The following is an 18,105-nucleotide window of genomic DNA, read 5'->3' as shown; positions in this document are numbered from 1 at the left end:
GCTGGCGGAGCAGCGGCGGGGGCGGGCATGCCGGGCGGCGGCGGCGGGCCCGCGGCGGCGCTGCGCGAGCAGGAGCGGGTGTACGAGTGGTTTGGGCTGGTGCTGGGCTCGGCGCAGCGCTTGGAGTTCATGTGCGGGCTGCTGGACCTGTGTAACCCGCTGGAGCTGCGCTTCCTCGGCTCGTGCCTGGAGGACCTGGCGCGCAAGGACTACCATTACCTGCGCGACTCGGAGGCTAAGGCCAACGGCCTCTCGGACCCCGGGCCGCTGGCCGACTTCCGAGAGCCCGCCGTGCGCTCGCGCCTCATCGTCTACCTGGCGCTGCTGGGCTCGGAGAACCGTGAGGCCGCCGGTCGCCTGCACCGCCTCCTGCCCCAGGTGGACTCGGTGCTCAAGAGTCTGCGCGCGGTTCGGGGCGAGGGTTCGCGGGGCGGCGCGGAGGACGAGCCCGGCGAGCGCGGGGAGGACGGCGAAGGCGAGGAGGACGCAGAGAAGGACGGTTCCGGCCCGGAAGGCAGCGGCGCCGAGCCCCGGCCCGGCGGCGGGCTGGGCTTCAGGGCCCAGGAGGAACTGCTGCTGCTTTTCACCATGGCTTCGCTGCACCCGGCGTTCTCCTTCCACCAGCGGGTCACCCTGAGGGAGCACCTGGAGAGGCTCCGCACCGCGCTCCGCGGGGGGCCCGAGGACGCAGAGGTGGAGGTGGAGCCGTGCAACTTTGCCGGCCCCCGGACCCAGGTAAGGCGCGCGAGCCTCCGGGCACCCGCGTTGCGGTCACCGCCCCGGCGGCCTCCCCGGCCTGGCTTTCGGATACGTCTTGGCCGAGCCTCAACCCGGCGCAGGTGGCTCGGAATACCCACCCCACGGCTCCCAGCCCGTAACACTAACTAATCTTCGTTCTGCTGGGCGGTTCAGTTCCACTCTCCCACCCTTCCCCCCCCCCCCCCCCCCCTCCCCCCCCCCCCCATGCACACTCAGGCACCCGCCATAACAGAATGCTCTAGAAGTCTCTTCCGTGCTGGAGTTGCCACGGAAAACATGGAGCTTTCAGCCCGGTCCCCCTCTCCAAGGCAAGGTCTCGGGACGTTTTTGACTTGGAGCATCTCTCGCCCCAGGTGCTGGGAAAGGCGAAGCGCAAAGGAGACTGTTAGCTGCAGTCTGGCCCCGGGCAGCGCCTTCTCTTTCTCGCCATCTGGCGCTCTGGTTACAGTTTAAAGCTCTGCCTTATCCCCTCGCAGAGGTGTTCCAAAGGTGCGCTCCCGGCGTGCTGCCCGCGTCTTCAGCACAAAGGGGCTCTTTTCGCTCCGGCAATGCTGAGTTTAAAGGGGTCGTAGGGTCTTTTGGCTCCTGATTCTAACTTGATGTTCCCAGAAAAAACCCTGAGGTGGAGAGCAGCGAATCGACTCAAACTGGATGGGTATTAGCGCAGGTTGTCTGGGTAAAAACAAACAAACAACAACAACAACTGTCTTAGAGCTGGCTGCTCACGCCCTTTACCTCTGGCATAATTTATTTTCTATCAGGCTTCAGTCTTGCCTACATATTTGAAGCAGGGGTATTTGTCGGGCCTTTAATGTAGGCATAAATGTTGTTTTCTAAAAGTTGTTAAACACCAAAATGTAGTCGACAAGAACCCAGATGAATCACTTGTCTCAAACATAAACGAAGATGAAATTATGTAGAGCTGTAAAAGCATCTAATAATAATCTAGGCCCTATATGAAACCCTTGATCCTAACAACGTAATGGAGGGGAGGAGAGTAGGCTTCAGAGTAAAAACTGTGTGCAATAGAGTAAAAACTATGTACAATAACTTTATTTTCGTGGCGCACAGTTATTTAAAAGGTAGTCATTTGGTTGCCATCCTTTTCAACTTGGATGATCTACTGGAAAAGGGGATTTTTCCCTTTCCCTTCTTGAAAGTTAATTCAATTTATGTGTCTTATGTATCTTTCAGTACTCTGGAACTAAAACCGGACTTTGTAATTTTTCTAAGGGCTGTGTGGACTCCATATCCATCGAATCGAGGAATTCAGGAGCTAGAAGGGATTTGGCAATAATCTAGGCTGAGCCCCTCCTTTTTAAAATGAGGCTTCTATGAAGTGACTCACATTGTAGGATGTATTTTATCCAACTCCAATGTAGTAATGCTACTACTCTATTTTCTTGGTGAACTTGAAATTTGGTCATGTAGTGTGTATTTACTAGTAATATGCAACTGTGTATACTGTTGATAAAAGTCCTTTTCCACTCCTAGCCTACTCACTAAAATAATTCCAAAAAGTCGTATAAGTCACTGTTAAATTTGGAGAAGAAAGCCTGAAATCAAAAGCAATACTTATGTCTTATTTTTTAAAATTTCTTATATATCGCCGAGATAATCTTAGATCGTAGATATAGTAAAAATGCCGCACAGTGGAACAGTTATATCATTCCATTCATATCATTCCCGCAAGGATAACCGATTTCTGATTTTAACTGCCAGGAGTCTGTTTTTCCTTTAAATTTTGCTTGTAATGAGAGGGTCTGAAGGCGACTAGAGAAGGGGAGAGATACGTGCAACCTAGAATAATGAGATTTTTATCTTGACTGCAGTGTGTGGCCTTTTCTGGCATCCAGTGAGTGCTGGGAGGAGTGGGCAAAGTGAGGTCGGGCACTCTGCCATTAATTTCAGGACATTATTTCTCAGGCAGTGCCCTGTGCTAGGGTCATCAGTTGAAATGAGTGAATAAATCATAGGGGATACACGTACTACAGGTGACGCTGAAGGCTATTTTTAGACATCGGTGGCGTGATGAACTTTTTTCTCGGTTAGCATAGGGTTACCGTAGCAAATCATTCACGTCTCATTAAATTGTTCTGAGCCCGCACTTTCCACTTGTTAGCGTGGACTCCGTGGCCCTCATCTGTGGCTTGTTCTGGCCCTGAAGACATTTCCGCGGATTTTGTTGCTCCCAAGCTGTCACTCTAAAGGCAGTTGATGGGGGTGGGTAGATTTGCATTTTCATTCGCTGCAGTCCAGACCAGCTGGTCCTCGGCCTTCCGCCGGCTGTGCGCGGCCGGCGGGAGAGGGCCCACCTCGGAGTCTGCAGCGAGGCGCCCGAGTGTGGCACGTCCCTCTCGAGGAGGCGCCGCTGCGCGTCCGAGGGCCCCCGGGTCACGCGCCGCCGCGGACAGGCGGACGCGTTTGGGGACCCATCCCTCGGGGCACCTCCCCTCCCCCTCCCTGCAAGATGGCGGCTGCGGCCGCCCACGTGACTGGCGCGCCGGCCCCGCCCCTGGGAGGGCGGGCTGAGGCCGGGCCGCGCCTCCCCGGGGCTCCCTTAGGCCTCCGAGGGCTAGGCCGCCCGGGGCGCGGGGCTGAGTGGAGAACCACGTGGACGCTGTGCTCCGAGCAAGGCAAGGGGAAATTCGTGTGGCAGCCTTTCATTGCCCCGGAAGTAACCTTTCAGACACGTGTGTAACTTTCCGCCAGGAATCATTCCGTTTCTTATTACTTTGATCCATACAAAACGCACATAAAGTGGAATTAATTTCCTTTTCCATTAGAATAAGTGTACTGGCCCGGAATAGCGTTTCTGGCTCTTTCAAGACTTGTATTCGATACCTAATATGCAACAGCTGCTTTTTGAAATTTTTGTGTAAAAAAACTAGTAGAATCTGTGCTTTAATACGAATTTTATGTTAATTATATGCCTTTCAGGTTGACCAGTGTCAGCAAGTGTGTGGTGACAGACCGTCGTTACGATGCAAGTAGTCGAGGTGACAGTCCACAAACTTACCACTAGAATATGCTAATTAGTTCATTTTAGACAAATGAAAGATTTAAGTAGATATTTATATTTAAAAGTAACATGTCTTGAGTTTTGTTATGTGATTTAGAGTAAATGTTACATTGGATTATAGCTTAAGTATTGCCTTTAGGAGACTTGTGCGTGAAGTTCATGTTCTTCAAGTGCTGTGGACTGCCAGTCACTTACATAAAATTCAACATACAGTATTAAGTGTTTTAGGAAATTTGTGCGACTGATGTAGTTCTGTTAATAAAGTTACAGACTGCATATGTAGCATACCTGGAAAAAATCAGTTTTAAAAATGGGTCCCTTATTAGTGGGGACCCAAACTTAGTGGTTTGTTAACAGTAGCAACAAAAAACTGTATTTTAAAAGATACTGGTTTTGTTGCTGTTTCATTGAAAAGAGGAAAGACAGCCAAGCTTCCTATCTTTGCATGCATAACGACGCTCTGTTCATCAAAATGGATATTCTGCATTTGGAGATTTAGCCCCCAATTAACAGCACAAAGGCAGAAAAACATAAAATACATAAGCTATCATAGGAGTGGTTAGTGGTTAATATTGTTGGTTTGGCTGTGTTCTCTGCAGGTCGTGTTTTCAGTATCCTCAAAACATAGTTGCTTGGCAGATAGCTTGAATAAAGCTTAGAAACTGAAATTTTCAGATAGTATTTAGTGCAGTAGATAGTATTTAATGTTATTTGGACTCACAAAAAACATACTTGAATTCAAAAAAGTATTAAGTGGCCGTGGGTCCTTTCCTTAGAAAAATCAATCAAGATACTAAAAAAAAAAAGGAAATTTTGCAAAATTGTGGCTTCCTCATGGCGCAGGTGAATTAGCCACGTGGTACCTGACAGAGCAGTAATCTCAACTCATTTGTATAGAACACGTAGTGTACTGGTAGTGTTGGGACCTGGAAAAGAAGACTTCAAAAAGAGTTTTAGCATAAAGGCTCCTACTCTGAGATAACCAGCATGTGTATGTGGCAGCTATCCTATGAGAGCACTGTCTAAAAATAAGAGAAAAGTCAGCGGTCAGGATTTCTGCTGTTATTATATTAGGCACTAACAAGATGCTTTCTTTCTGAAAGTGATTTTTAAGAACGGCTCTAATCTCCCAGGTAGTAAATACTTTTATTTAATTGTTGGCCACTGCTGGGGGATTTTTAAATGAACAGTGTCACTGGAGCAGTGGGCGCTAAGAAGGCTTTCCTCACTCCTACTGTGGGGATAATAACAGTACTTAGGTGAGATTGTGAGGATTAAACGAATGAGTGCTTGAAGAATAACGTCTGACGCATGATCTTCAATAAATGTTGGCAATTATCGGTAAAAGTTAAGCCTTGTCTGGAGGGTGATGGGAGAAGAGTGGGTAGACCGTCTCACAGACTGGGAGTGGGGAGCAGAAGCAGCCGTGCCTTTTATAGGAAATTTTAGGTTGGTTTGGCAGCAGCGAAGTATACAAGCAGCTCAGCTAATAAATGCCATTTGAAAGAGGCTTTGAGAATATCAGAGTTAGTGATTATTTTCGTAGAAAAATGGGAGTGACTGAGATCCTCCACTGTGTAGGGAAAGTCTTTCTTAGACCACAGTAGGAGGAGAGGGTGGTGGAGATGGGAAGGAAGCAACTTCTTTTCCTCAAATTAACTAGTATGGTATATCTACACCTTTTATGATATTTTTGTGGGGCAGGGCACGGGAAGTGTGCCTTAGAGGCTACCAAAGGCCTTGAAGGGTGATAGCCCGTTTAGCACTAGACTTGGCTTAAATTCCTACTCTGCCGCTCTGTGACATTAACCAGGCTACTTAAGTCCCTGAGCTTCAGTTTTATCTTCGAAATGGGGATAATAACTTTCATTTCAGGTTGTGGTGATTGAATTAATGAGATAAGATGCAAAATAATTCGCATCCTGTCTTGAGCATGAACGTTCTCTTGAGAATGATGCTCAATGCATTTTTCTTTTCCACTGAGATGCCACCATCCAGATGGTTAAATCAGTGGTTTTCAGGAACGGACGTGTTTTTTTTCTCTTCACCACTTAATAAAAGTCCATATGATACAATATTTTTCATATTCTCTATTATCATACCTCTAAATTGATTGGTGTTCAGAAAGGATGGGTAATTGGAAAGGTAGTGTTTGAGCCATGTATTTGGGGCAGTTATTTGTTATTTGTTATTTTTATTTTTTTAATTAAGTAGGCTCCATGCCCATCGTGGGGCCGGAACTCATGACCCTGAGATCAAGAATCGTGCGCTCTGCTAACTAAGCCAGCCAGGTGCCCCTGGGGCAGTTATTTTTAATATTTACATTATAGAGATCCAGTGTGTTACAAATAAACCCAAAGGAAGCATTTCTCTGGGTCACAAATTATTGAAATACATATTTTCTCTATATTGGGTTTGGGGATAGGAATAGGGGAATATATGTATTCCATATTTGGATTATCATTAACTCCCAGGCAACCATACTTAAATCTTTATCCGGTTTTCACATTTAGCTAGGAAACTGGCCTATAATTTAAAGCTATTTTGCAGTTTTTTTTTTTAAGTTATATGATTGTTTGTTACTTCAGAGCACAGCTTGGAATCCATGCACTTAAAGGAACATTTTATACTTTTTCTATAGAAGCTATTAAATTGGCTAATTTTTAAGCTGATTATTTTTGTCTTTCTTTGAGGGTATTAATTTTTTTTTTTTTTTTTTTTTTTTTTTTTTTTTTTTTTTTTTTTTTTGGTAAGAGCAAAAAAAGACCTGCACTACCCCGGAAGCAGACTGAGCTTCACTTTTATCAACTTTTTTTCATTATGGAGGACTTGTAACAGAGGATGCCTTGTCACAAAAGCCTCCTTCATGCAGTCTATGTAAACAGTCGCTCTGGAAGCGTGTTTGTGTTTTAGGTGGCAGAGCTGCTGGGTGCCCCGTAGTCCATTTCCCTTCTGTTCTTCCTATGCTCCAGGGAACATTTGGCCTCTCATTCCCCTCTAAATGTCTTGGCTCGTTCGGAGTGTTTCATGCTTATTCAAGAAGTAATTTATTTGAGGTCAGATTTAGGTTTTAAAAAGGTCACTTTGGCAAGTTGTTTGGTCTTCACAAGTTTCAGGCTGCTCCGAATAAAGTAGGGGTATCATCGCCGTTTCTTGCATGTAATCGCTGTGAAGATGAACCTGATCACGTGTGTGAAAATGCTTGGCAGACAAGGGTGAGTTGTATATATCATTTGATCTGTCCATCGTTCAAAGAGGGAATAGCACAATTTGCAGTGGATGAACAGAAATGCAAAAGTTGGAAGAGCTGATAGGGTTTGGGTTACAGGGGACCTTGACGGTCTGGTGAGAGGAGAAGGTTGTCACCACGCTGCTGTGAAAGCCGTTGAGGAGACGTGTGTGCGCGCCAGTGGTGTGTCTTCCTAGAACAGCCACTGACGCTTTCTTTAAACGTGATGTGTGTGAAAAGCGTGAATCGTTGATTCAGGAAAAAAAAAAAAAATCTTCCAGACTAATCTGGTTCTCTCAGGGAGCGATTTTACTTCTTATCACTCTGATTTGCTTGATGACCTTAATCCTCTCTTCCCCTCCTACCCTGAATCTACTCTTTCCTCATCCTTGCTGTCACCGTTCTCTTTTGGGACTTTATTCCTGACGGATTCCACTTCTTTCAGCCTTCCTACCTCTTACCTGTTGGATACTCCTGCCAGTGTGTCTTCCTAAAGAAGTATTTGATCATCTCACCTGCCTCACAGTGACGGATGGAGCCTGGCCTCCAGTAGGTCTTGGGACCCCAAATCCCTTTTTCCCACTTTTTTCACACATCATGCCTCCCAGTCAGAGCTGGCCTATGTCATCACCTCTTGCATGATGTTTGCTGGAATTGCCCCTGTGATTCTTTGCTGCTTCTGAATTCCAGTAGCATGTATATTCTGTGCTGTAAATTTGGTACTTCTATGATTTTTTTGTTTTTTTTCCCAAAAATATTACTTTGAAATATTTTTAACTTATAAAATTGACCTTTCCTCCTAGATTTTAAGTTCCCCAAAGGCTTAGACATCGTGTCCCTTTTTTTTTTTTTGGTCAGCATTGCATATATCATACAAAATCACTTAAAATTTCCTATGCTTAGGCTTTTTAGACATGGCTCTGAAAAATACCAATATGATAAATTACTTTAAAACAAAGTACATTAGGAAGTTGTTGTTGTTGTTGTTGTTGTTGTTGTTTTGTCTTGTAGGACTTCTATTTTTCAGCTACTTTAACAGTATTTGTAGCTATATAGTCCAGGCACAACTTTTTTGGAAATCATAAAAGGAATTGCTTCTTTAGGTGAAAAGCATAGAACAGTATATATTTGAACTGAATCTTCAATGAGGAAATGCTGAGTAGGTGTATTTATTAATTATTCTTTTAAAATCAGACCATTTATAGTCCATATTAACTAAGTTTTGTGTGTGTGTGTGGGGGGGTATAAATTGGTGCAAACGTATGGATGATGTTTGATAGAATGGAAAAAGTCATAAATTACAAACCATTTTCTTATTTGAGTAGTTGTTCATAGTTGAGTTCCAATTTATGATTTGAGGACCAGCAGGAGTCAGATACGGAGTTGAGATAGGACCTTGCTTAGGATCAGAAAATTGAAAACTTATTTTGGTCACTGAAATGAGCCATCTACAGTCTAAGAGTTGGGGAAGTTTTTGTTTCTTATTAGGAATATCTTGTTGGGATAGTAAAGAGACATAACTTTACCCCGATATAATTGTCTTTTGGGGAGGGGAGTATCAAATTATTGAAATTCACTGCTGGTCCTCGAAGCGACAACATGATCCCATAGTGTTTGGAGACTACTTCTTGTGGAAGAGGCCATCATGCGTACAGAGAGGGTGCCTCATGACAGCCGTGGTGTGTGGCTTTGTTAGTTAGGGGAGGTGCCTCCTCTAACAGGTGGCGTTAAACACAGTCCTCCTAATGCAGTGTTTCTCAATCTGTTACATTTACCAACCGATAAGTCACTGTCAAGGATCCTTTCTGAACTCTGTAAGCTTCCATTTCTGCATGCTTCCAGGAATGTTTCCCCACCGGAGCTGAAGGCTGTCCATACCTTTGTCCGGCCTTCCATACCTTTGTAGTTTGTGGTCCAGTATAGTTCCCACCTGTCCACGTGTCAGCTACACATGCCACCTACACATGGCACTATTCACGTTGAAAGCAGCAACCTGAAGGCAGTTTTACAAGGAAAACCTCAAGGCCAGTGACGTTTCCTGGAGTGAAAACTGCTGCCCTCGCTTGTCTTCCATTCTCCACTGCTCTCCTCCTCAGTAGCCTTCTTTATCAGCCTTCTTTTTTTCTTTTAATGTTTATTTATTTTTGAAGGAGAGAGCAAGAGAGACACATTGTGAGCAGGGGAGGGGCAGAGAACGAGGGAGACACAGAATCTGAAGCAGGCTCCAGGCTCTTAGCTGACAGCACAGAGCCCGATACGGGACTCGAACTCACAAGCTGTGAGATCATGACCTGAGCCGAAGTTGGACGCTTAACTGACTGAGCCACCCAGGCGCCCGCCCTTAGCATTCTTTTGCCAGCTTCCCTAATTGCACATCCTGCGAGTTCAGTTCTCTGGAAAAGACAACTTCAACAATTCTAATGGTTTTTAAATTTGTGATGAATTCACAGAGTTCCGCAAAATACACAGAAAGATACAGTGATGTTTGCATCTGTCATCGTGTGCCACCCACCCAGTTGTAGTCCACCCCTACTCTGCACCGGTCACTGCCGTTAGTGCACAAGTGTCATGGTGAGGAGAGCTTGCGTAGCTGCAGTCGCTGTGGCCAAGTCCAGTCTGGGGGCCGTGGTGGTAGAGAATACACGCGGGCTCAGTGACCTGTCTGCCCTCTCTCCCCGCCCCCATTCAGTAGCTAGAGTGCACTTACCCTGGCTTTAAGAAGGTTCTTTCTGCCACATTCATCTTGATGAATCACCTTATCCCCACACTTGTAGCCACACTAAGTTCGGAAGGAAGTGAGCCTGCGATCCTAGCAGAGATGCACCTGGGCGGTCTTGGAGCGGCTGAGTGTCGCTGTCCCTCCTCCAAATGGTGCTGCAGTCACGGACGGTATGGCTTTCACACGCTGCTTACCAGTCTCGTCTCTTCTCACACGGCCTCTGCCTTTCCTCATGTGCTGGAAGGTGGTGCAGACAGAACTTTGGGTTGGGGTGCACTCTTTCATGGAGTAGACATGAGGCAGGCGCCTGCCTGGTCCCCCACAGCCTCTTCAAGAGGAGTCAGTAACTCTCACATCCTTCCCAGCTTCTTCCCTCTTTTTCCACCGAAATGGATAAAATTTGCCATCTCAGTATTGTTGCTAGTAACGAATCATTTTCTAACATTCAAGGCTTTCTATGAATCTTGCATAAATAATAGCTGCTTTAGTTGCAGCCTTGGTTATTGAAAGAAGAGAGTTTAAAATCTGTAACTGTGTAACAAGTTATCCCCAGACTTACTGGCTTAAGTCAACACCATTTTGTTATGGTTTCTCACAGTTCTGTGGGCCAGGGATTTAGACAGGCCGCTAAGAGCAAGGACAGCTCGTCTGTTGTGGGGTGTCCGGAGATGCAGCTGGGGACTGGAGGTCCTCTCTCAGTGTGGTCTCTCTAGCGTGGCATCCTCAGGGCAGTGGCACTTCTTACACGGTGTCTCGGTAGGCCCCGGCTTGCAAGGCTTCTTGCCCTGCCTTCTCCCATCCCGGAATGTTCCTTCCCTCATTCTGTTGTTCACGCAAGCCTCGAGAGCCAGCCCAGACCCGCTGGCTGTGGAATTAGATCCACCTTTCAGTGGAAGGGGTATCAAAGTATTTCTAGCTATATTTAATCTACCACAAAACCTTAACAGGAGGTTGTTGTGTAGTAATGTTAGCACTCTCTGTCTCACTGGATGAATGTACAGACGTCTGAAGAAGTTTGTACATTTTTTTTAAATTTTTTTAATGTTTATTTATTTTTGAGAGAGAGACAGAGCATGAGTGGGGGAGGAGCAGAGAGAGAGGGAGACACAGAATCTGAAGCAGGCCAGGCTCTGAGCTGTCAGCACAGAGCCCGATGCGGGGCTCAAACTCATGAACTGTGAGATCATGACCTGAGCCAAAGTTGGACACTTAACCGACGGAGCCACCTAGGCGCCCCAGTTTGTACATTTTTAAAAAGCTGAGACAGTCTTAATTTCTGCTTTTTTAAAAAATACAGATTGCCTTGTTTTTTGTTTTTTTTTTAACGTTTATTTATTTTTGAGACAGAGACAGAGCATGAACAGGGGAGGGTCAGAGAGAGAGGGAGACACAGAATCGGAAGCAGGCTCCAGGCTCTGAGCCATCAGCCCAGAGCCCGACGCGGGGCTCGAACTCACTGACTCACTGGGTTAGGTGAGATCGTGACCTGAGCTGAAGTCGGACGCTTAACCGACTGAGCCACCCAGGTGCCCCTCCTTGGTTTTTTTTTAATTAAAGTTTTATTTACTTTGAGATAGCATGAACGGGAGAGGGGCAGAGAGAGAGAGAGAGAGAGAGAGAGAGAGAAAGAGAGGGAAAATCCCAAGCAGGCCTTTCACTGTCAGTGCAGAACCTGATGTAGGGCTCGAACTCCCAAATCGTGAGATCATGACCTGAGCTGAAGTCACAAACTTAACCAACAGAGCCACTCAGGTGCCCCATCTTGGTATTTTTAAATTTATTCTACATCAGGGGACTAAAGGAAACATGTAGAAGATTGTTAGATGAGCCAAAATAAACTCCATCTACAAAGAACAGAACAACGGTCACATTGGCCTCCTTTTATTTGTAGATGGAGTTTATTACCAGAGAAGTCCAGCCACTTGACTGTTTCACAGACTTTCCCTACATTTGAGACATCCCACGTCAATAGTCGGGATGGATATGCATGTATAAAACTGAGATCTGAGTAATCTCTGGAATGAACGACCTGTCCAGCCTGCCTGTGTTACGTGACATGTGGATTTGAGCTCACCAGGAGCTCTTAGTGCAGACATGCCATAGACAGAAAAGGCTTTGCTCAGATGAGTTACAGAAAGAAGAGCACACACATTCTAATGTATTTTGTGTTCCTGTGCATGTTTTGCAGGCTTAGAATTTTTAAGCTTCATCTTCTTAATCCAAGCAGAGGAAAATTCTCCACTTTTCACTTGGTCCTAACACTTTCATCTAACTAGTCTTTGTAGAATGCCAATTCTGCCATGTCATCTGTCGTGTGTTTTCCTAGGAATCTGAACTTGATAGAACAGTGGGTGTAATTCCTGTCTATAAGATTCCATTAAACCAGTAGTTCCCATATTTTATGGCTCCCTTCCCCCTACTCAGAGTTAAGAAAGCATATGTGACACGTGGCAATGGGAGACGGAAGAATAGAGAGTTATTCACCGTTGAGATCAGTAAACTTGATTGTGACCTCTGTGGCTCATGAGGCATTAGATTATAAAATTTACAATTTTATTAGTTTAATAAAAATTTAGATAGTTTCTAAACTTAGTCTAACTGCTATAAATGGTTTTATAGCATTGATGCATGCTGACATTTGTGAGGGGTGGGACTTAATTAGTAGGTATTTTGTGGGTTGATGAACTTATGTCCTTAGATAGAAACTCCAACTCCATTTTTCTCTCTAGGTTATTAAATAAGAGGCCTTTTCTTGGCTATTAAAGTGTGTAACTTGAGACTTCAAAAATGTGATCTTGATTGTGAAGCAAACTACTTTCTCATCGTTGTTTCAATATATTTGTGGAGGCAGCGTAATAAAATCATTTTAAACATAAAAAAAAAAAAAAAGAGGTTAGAGTAGGAGAGAGCCAAAGCATAAGAGACTCTTAAAAACTGAGAACAGGGGCGCCTGGGTGGCGCAGTCGGTTAAGCGTCCGACTTCAGCCAGGTCACGATCTCGCGGTCCGTGAGTTCGAGCCCCGCGTCAGGCTCTGGGCTGATGGCTCGGAGCCTGGAGCCTGTTTCCGATTCTGTGTCTCCCTCTCTCTCTGCCCCTCCCCCGTTCATGCTCTGTCTCTCTCTGTCCCAAAAATAAATAAAAAACGTTAAAAAAAAAAAAAAAATAAAAAAAAAAAAAAAACTGAGAACAAACTGAGGGCTGATGGGGGGTGGGAGGGAGGGGAGGGTGGGTGATGCGTATTGAAGAGGGCATCTTTTGGGATGAGCACTGGGTGTTGTATGGAAACCAATTTGACAATAAATTTCATATATTAAAAAAAATAAAAAATAAACATTTTTTATGTTCTATTGTGGTAAAATACATGGACATAAAGTCTGCCATTTTAACACCTTTTTGAGTGTAACATTAAGTCCATTCACATTATTGTGCAGACATCACCACTATCCATTCCCAGAACTTCTCTTTTATCCCAAACTGAACCTCTATATCCATTAAGCAACTATTCCTCTTCCCCTTTTTTTTACTCTAGGCCCTGGTAACCACTATTGCTTTTTTTTTTTTTAATGTTTATTTTGGAGGAGAGAGAGAGAGAGAGCCAGAGCAGGACCTGGGGAGGGGCAGATGGGGAGACAGAGAATCTGAAATAGGCTCTAGGCTCTGAGCTGTCAGCATAGAGCCTGATGCAGGGCTCAAACCCATGAACTGTGAGATCATGACCTGAGCTGAAGTTGGATTAACCAGTTGAGCCACCCAGGCATCCCTGCTGATAACCACTATTTCTACTTTGTCTCTGATTGTGACTATCCTAGGTACCTCATTTAAATGGCATTACACAATATTTGTCCTTTTGTGCCTGGCTTATTTCACTTAGCATAATGTCCTCGAGATTCATCCATGTTGTAACATGTATTTTTTAGGCTGAATAATACTCAGTTGCGTACATATGCCACATTTTGTTCGTCTCTTCACCCGTCATTGGGGCATTTGAGTTTCCACCTTTTGGCTATTGGGAGTGATGCCACTAGGAAAAAATCATTTGCTCAGGTTGTTGCTTTCAGTTCTTTTGAGTATACACCTAGGAGTGGAATTGCTGGATCATATGGTAACTCTGTTTAAGTTTCTGAGGGACTGCTGTGCTGCCTTCCACCACGGCCTCACTGTTTTTTACATCCTTGCCAATAGCTGCTGTTTTCTGTGTTTTTGGATTATAGCCATCTTAATAGGTGTGAAGTGGTATCTCATTGTGGTTTTGATTGCATTTCCCACATGAAGATTGTTTTTTTTGCATATTTTGCGTTTGTATTTGAAGGTGTTATTTTTAATTTATGAACCACGTATGCACAGTGTAGAAAAATATTCTATAAAAAATGGTCAGTGTATTCAACTAAACTTCTTCCAGCTAACACAGGTATTTGAGAGGATTACAGTGCTTTATTCATATCAATTTGTGAAGTCCTTAGAGCAGTGTTAGGCCAATGTGGTTTTAGTCCTTTGCAGTAAATTATTATATGGTCTGGAATAGGATATAGGTAAGTTTGTTGTTAGAAGAATTCCTGTGTCTGCCTTTTACTGTAATTTTGAAAATTGGTGAATGCCATCATGTTAAATGTTTTGGAAATTGGATGTTGACAAAGAGATCTTTGCTTTCCTTCTCATTAAGTGGTTCTGTAGAGACAAATACTTACTTCTTTGAGTTTCTACAGGAAGACAAACTATAAGGCTGAAGCTTAGCTCCCAGGAGTATCTGATGCGATGCTTTATTCCCAGAAATAGAGCTATAACCTGGCAGCCCAGACCCAGGGTCAGGCCAGCATGCAGGATTAGACAGCAGAACAAAATATTTTCTTTTTAAAAAAAATTTTTTTTTAACGTTTATTTATTTTTGAGACAGAGAGAGACAGAGCATGAACGGGGGAGAGTCAGAGAGAGGGAGACACAGAATCTGAAACAGGCTCCAGGCTCTGAGCTGTCAGCACAGAGTCTGACGCGGGGCTCGAACTCACGGGCCGCGAGATCATGACCTGAGCTGAAGTCGGCCGCTCAACCGACTGAGCCACCCAGGCGCCCCAGAACAAAATATTTTCAATTAGGATTCTTGGGAAGCGTAGGGTCTTCTCTTTACTTCATTTCTAAATTTACACAATTTTTATTTACAAATTTTTTAATGTTTTTATTTATTTTTGAGAGAGAGAGAAAGAGAGCGAGCGAGCATGAATGGGGGAGAGGCAGAGAGAGAAGGAGTCACAGAATCTGAAGCAGGCTCCAGGTTCTAAGCTGTCAGCACAGAGCCGACGCGGGGCTTGAACTCATGAGCTGCGAAATCATGACCTGAGCTGAAGTTCGAGGCTCAACCGACTGAGCCACCCACGCGCCCCTACACAATTTTTAAAAATTAACATATATTATTTATTGCAGATTTATAGAATTGTAATTGTCTCTTGAAACTGAGGTGGTTTTGGTCTGAGTAGTACTTTGAGATTCTGAACGTGAAAGGGGTAAGATGTGAGTTGTGATAAAGAACTGTTAATAAGGCTGTTTTATTTTTTGGCTTAATCAGTGTGTTGTGATAACAGTATATACGTGCCAGGGCTTTGGTTCTGGAGAGCTGTAAGGTTAGGAGGCCTTTCTGACTCCCAAGCAGCCGTTCTCCTTGGAGTAAAACTTCTTCCAGTTCACGGATGACAGTGATGGGCTGAGCAAACTCCGAGCACCCAGTTGCCGTTAGGTGGTTTAAACACTACTAACTTACTACAGTAAACTCACTGTCTGTACACATTCTTATTCAGAAAGATTTGGCAGATCTTGATAATAACCTTTTGTAAAACTTTTCCCTACCAGAGCATCTTGTTAGATTATCACTGAAATCAAGCAGTGAATAAAAATTGCTTAGTAATTAATGTAAAAAATACAATTCCTGTATATGCGGAGGGTTAGCATAGGGGAGAGCATCTTTTATATGTGTTCCTTTGATTCTGGTCACTTTGGTTAGAATTGACATCGTTGGGAATTTTGAGTAACAACGTGCAATGTGTCCCAAGAAAACTGGGACAGTAAATAATTGATAGAATATTACTATTGAGTGAAAATAAATCTTGATGCTTCTCTTTTTCCTTACCGGTGAATACCTTTTACTCTTTGTGCCTTTCTGCCTTTACTGTGTAATCACCTATCTGGTCTCTAAAATTGCTGTTAAGATAGTTTCTGTTAAAAGCATAAGCCTTGACTCTGGTTTATTTGGATGGAGTTGTCTGTTCTCAGTCTGTGGAGTGGATGAACACGTGCCCCTCTTTCTTCCCTAGAGTGACTCCGCTCACGGTGACTACCCGCAGAGTCATGAGGCCAGCGTGCTGGCACGAGCCCTGATACCTCACGACGGACTTCCTGCGGCGCCGCACAGAGCCCAGCGAGAAGGTATGTTTTCTGTCCCCTTACCGGGGACGGCTGCAGAGCACTGTTCACGTTGGTTGACCCAACTCTTCTCCCTCTTTTTTTGGAGTAGAGAAATCTACAGGTCCTAGGTTTGGCTCAGACGCCCGGCCCCCACTTTTCTGAGTCTGCATCTGGGCTCCTGCTTTACAGCACTTGGCCCAGCCTGGCTTGTGCCGACCTGGTTCTGCCTTGTGGTCGGTTGCCTTAAGTCTAGTTGCACGCTTCTGGAGGGCGGAATCCTTCATGTATTCCTAAAGTGTTTGGGAAAGTGCTTTATCTGGAGAATGTGCTCAGCATCTGCTGAAAAAAGAAATTTTACAGAAGTTCTCTGTTAGAAAGTGAAGCCATGTGTTACTAGTCTATGCTTCCTGCAGTAATGCAGTTTTCAGGAGGACTGGGATGGTGGCATTGGAAGGACGTTGTCATCTGTACGGAAATGAGTTCAGATGCTCACTTCTCTTCATTTTTGGGAGTCCATTACCCTGGGCGAATAATTGTTGAGGGGAAAACAGAGATGGAAAGCGTATGTGCCACCTGGGCGGCCTCAGACGTGTACCTCACGCTCAGTCATAGCAGCTTAGAACGACATCATTTTGTCTTCTTTCAGTCCCATCAGTCATCTTTCTTGTGTTATACGTTTTTCCATTCAGGAAAAACAGGTATGAATGTTTAATGTTTAAAAAAAGTTTATATAATTACCTATTCAGGGCCACTCAAGACCCTTAAACTACTTGACTCATAGATTCCTTCAACCAGCCCCGCTGCATCTGTGAGTAACCTAAAGCAGAGTTTGCTTTTACAACGAAGGTCTTTTTCTTCTTTTTTTAATAAAAATGTTTTAGAAAAACGAAAGACTACATCCAAATGCCGACAACCGTAAGGTGGTACTATAGGTGACTTTTCTTATGTTCTTTATTTTTAAACAAATGTGTGTACTCTGTGCTTCTTAGTTCCAATTTATGAGGGTTGGAGGGTCTCCTGTTACCAGCCATTCCCCACTGTACTTCATCTCCCTCCTCTTGATTCCGATCGGTCATGACAGGGGTAACTTGAGACCAAGGCCGAAGACCCAGCCATGTTCCCTTACACGTAATGCCCTAGTGGTCCCCTGCCCCTTACTTTTTAGCCCGCCAGTTTGCAGAAGTGGAGCTGCTTTGTATTTCTGAATGTAGATTAGTTCAGACGGTTTTTCTTAAATAGCATCGTCCCTCATGGAAGGTAGCAGGAAAGCTGTTGAAGGTGGCAGACCCTCCCCTCCCCCACTTAGCCGCTGTTGTGCTGCCGCTGGTCAGGAGTTGTGGGCTTCTCACCTGGCTTTTGAGATTTTCTTGCGTTTCCGTCCTCAACATTTCTCACCCACGGCGGCGGGGGTTGGGAATTATCCCAGAAGCGGCCATCGGACACTATATATTTGGAAGGTTGGCACAAAATCCTGGTAATGGTATCTCCTCGGTCTGTTATGAATGCTTACCAGTGAATTTCTGTATCTTATGTTTCATGGCCCGCAGTCCCTGATCTAGAACAATCTTCATTCTTCCTGTATACTTCTGTTACTTTCTGTCTTCTGCTTCATCTATTTTAGCTTCTTCCTCTCCAAGTAAATCCCTTCCTTTCCTTCTCCATCTCCCGACCCCTGAATTTAACAGGACCCCAGTCTGTGGAGTCACTCTCCTGACTTCTTCCCTGTGACCTTTATCTTGTTCATTACTGCCAGTCTCATTATTGCTTAAGTGCTGTTTCTTCTATTTATACCCTGAGCAACAGTTTTTTTTTTTCCTCCCTTAAGTCCTTATATTATGGTTAGTAGACTGGCTCTCTTCAATTTGTAAAGAGATTTACTTCCTGAAAGATGATGTTTTCGTTATTTATTTTTTTAATTAAAAAAATTTTTTAATGTTTATTTTTGAGAGAGAGAGAGAGAGAGAGAGAGAGAGCGAGCGCGTGAA

At 44.5% G+C, this 18,105-nt stretch overlaps 1 protein-coding gene across 4 annotated transcripts in view; it reads left to right on the top strand.

Annotated features, from left to right (window-relative positions):
• Positions 1–6: 6 nt before the first annotated feature.
• ZCCHC2 (zinc finger CCHC-type containing 2) overlaps positions 7–18,105 on the top strand; it is a 66,582-nt gene continuing 48,483 nt past the window's right edge. For 3 of the 4 annotated variants that reach the window (XM_049620255.1, XM_049620254.1, XM_049620256.1), the window contains exons 1-2: positions 10–735; positions 16,030–16,141. In XM_049620255.1, the coding sequence (XP_049476212.1) occupies positions 28–735; positions 16,030–16,141 (820 nt within the window). In that variant the 5' untranslated portion in view covers positions 10–27. Of the gene's footprint in view, positions 736–16,029; positions 16,142–18,105 lie in introns of all 4 variants that reach the window. The other variant, XM_049620257.1, reaches the window with a different exon arrangement.

The sequence above is a fragment of the Panthera uncia genome, assembly GCF_023721935.1.
Source record: "Panthera uncia isolate 11264 chromosome D3 unlocalized genomic scaffold, Puncia_PCG_1.0 HiC_scaffold_8, whole genome shotgun sequence".
Taxonomy (NCBI): domain Eukaryota; kingdom Metazoa; phylum Chordata; class Mammalia; order Carnivora; family Felidae; genus Panthera; species Panthera uncia.
Note: the sequence above shows the minus strand (reverse complement) of the source record. Positions and strands in the feature narration are given on the sequence as shown.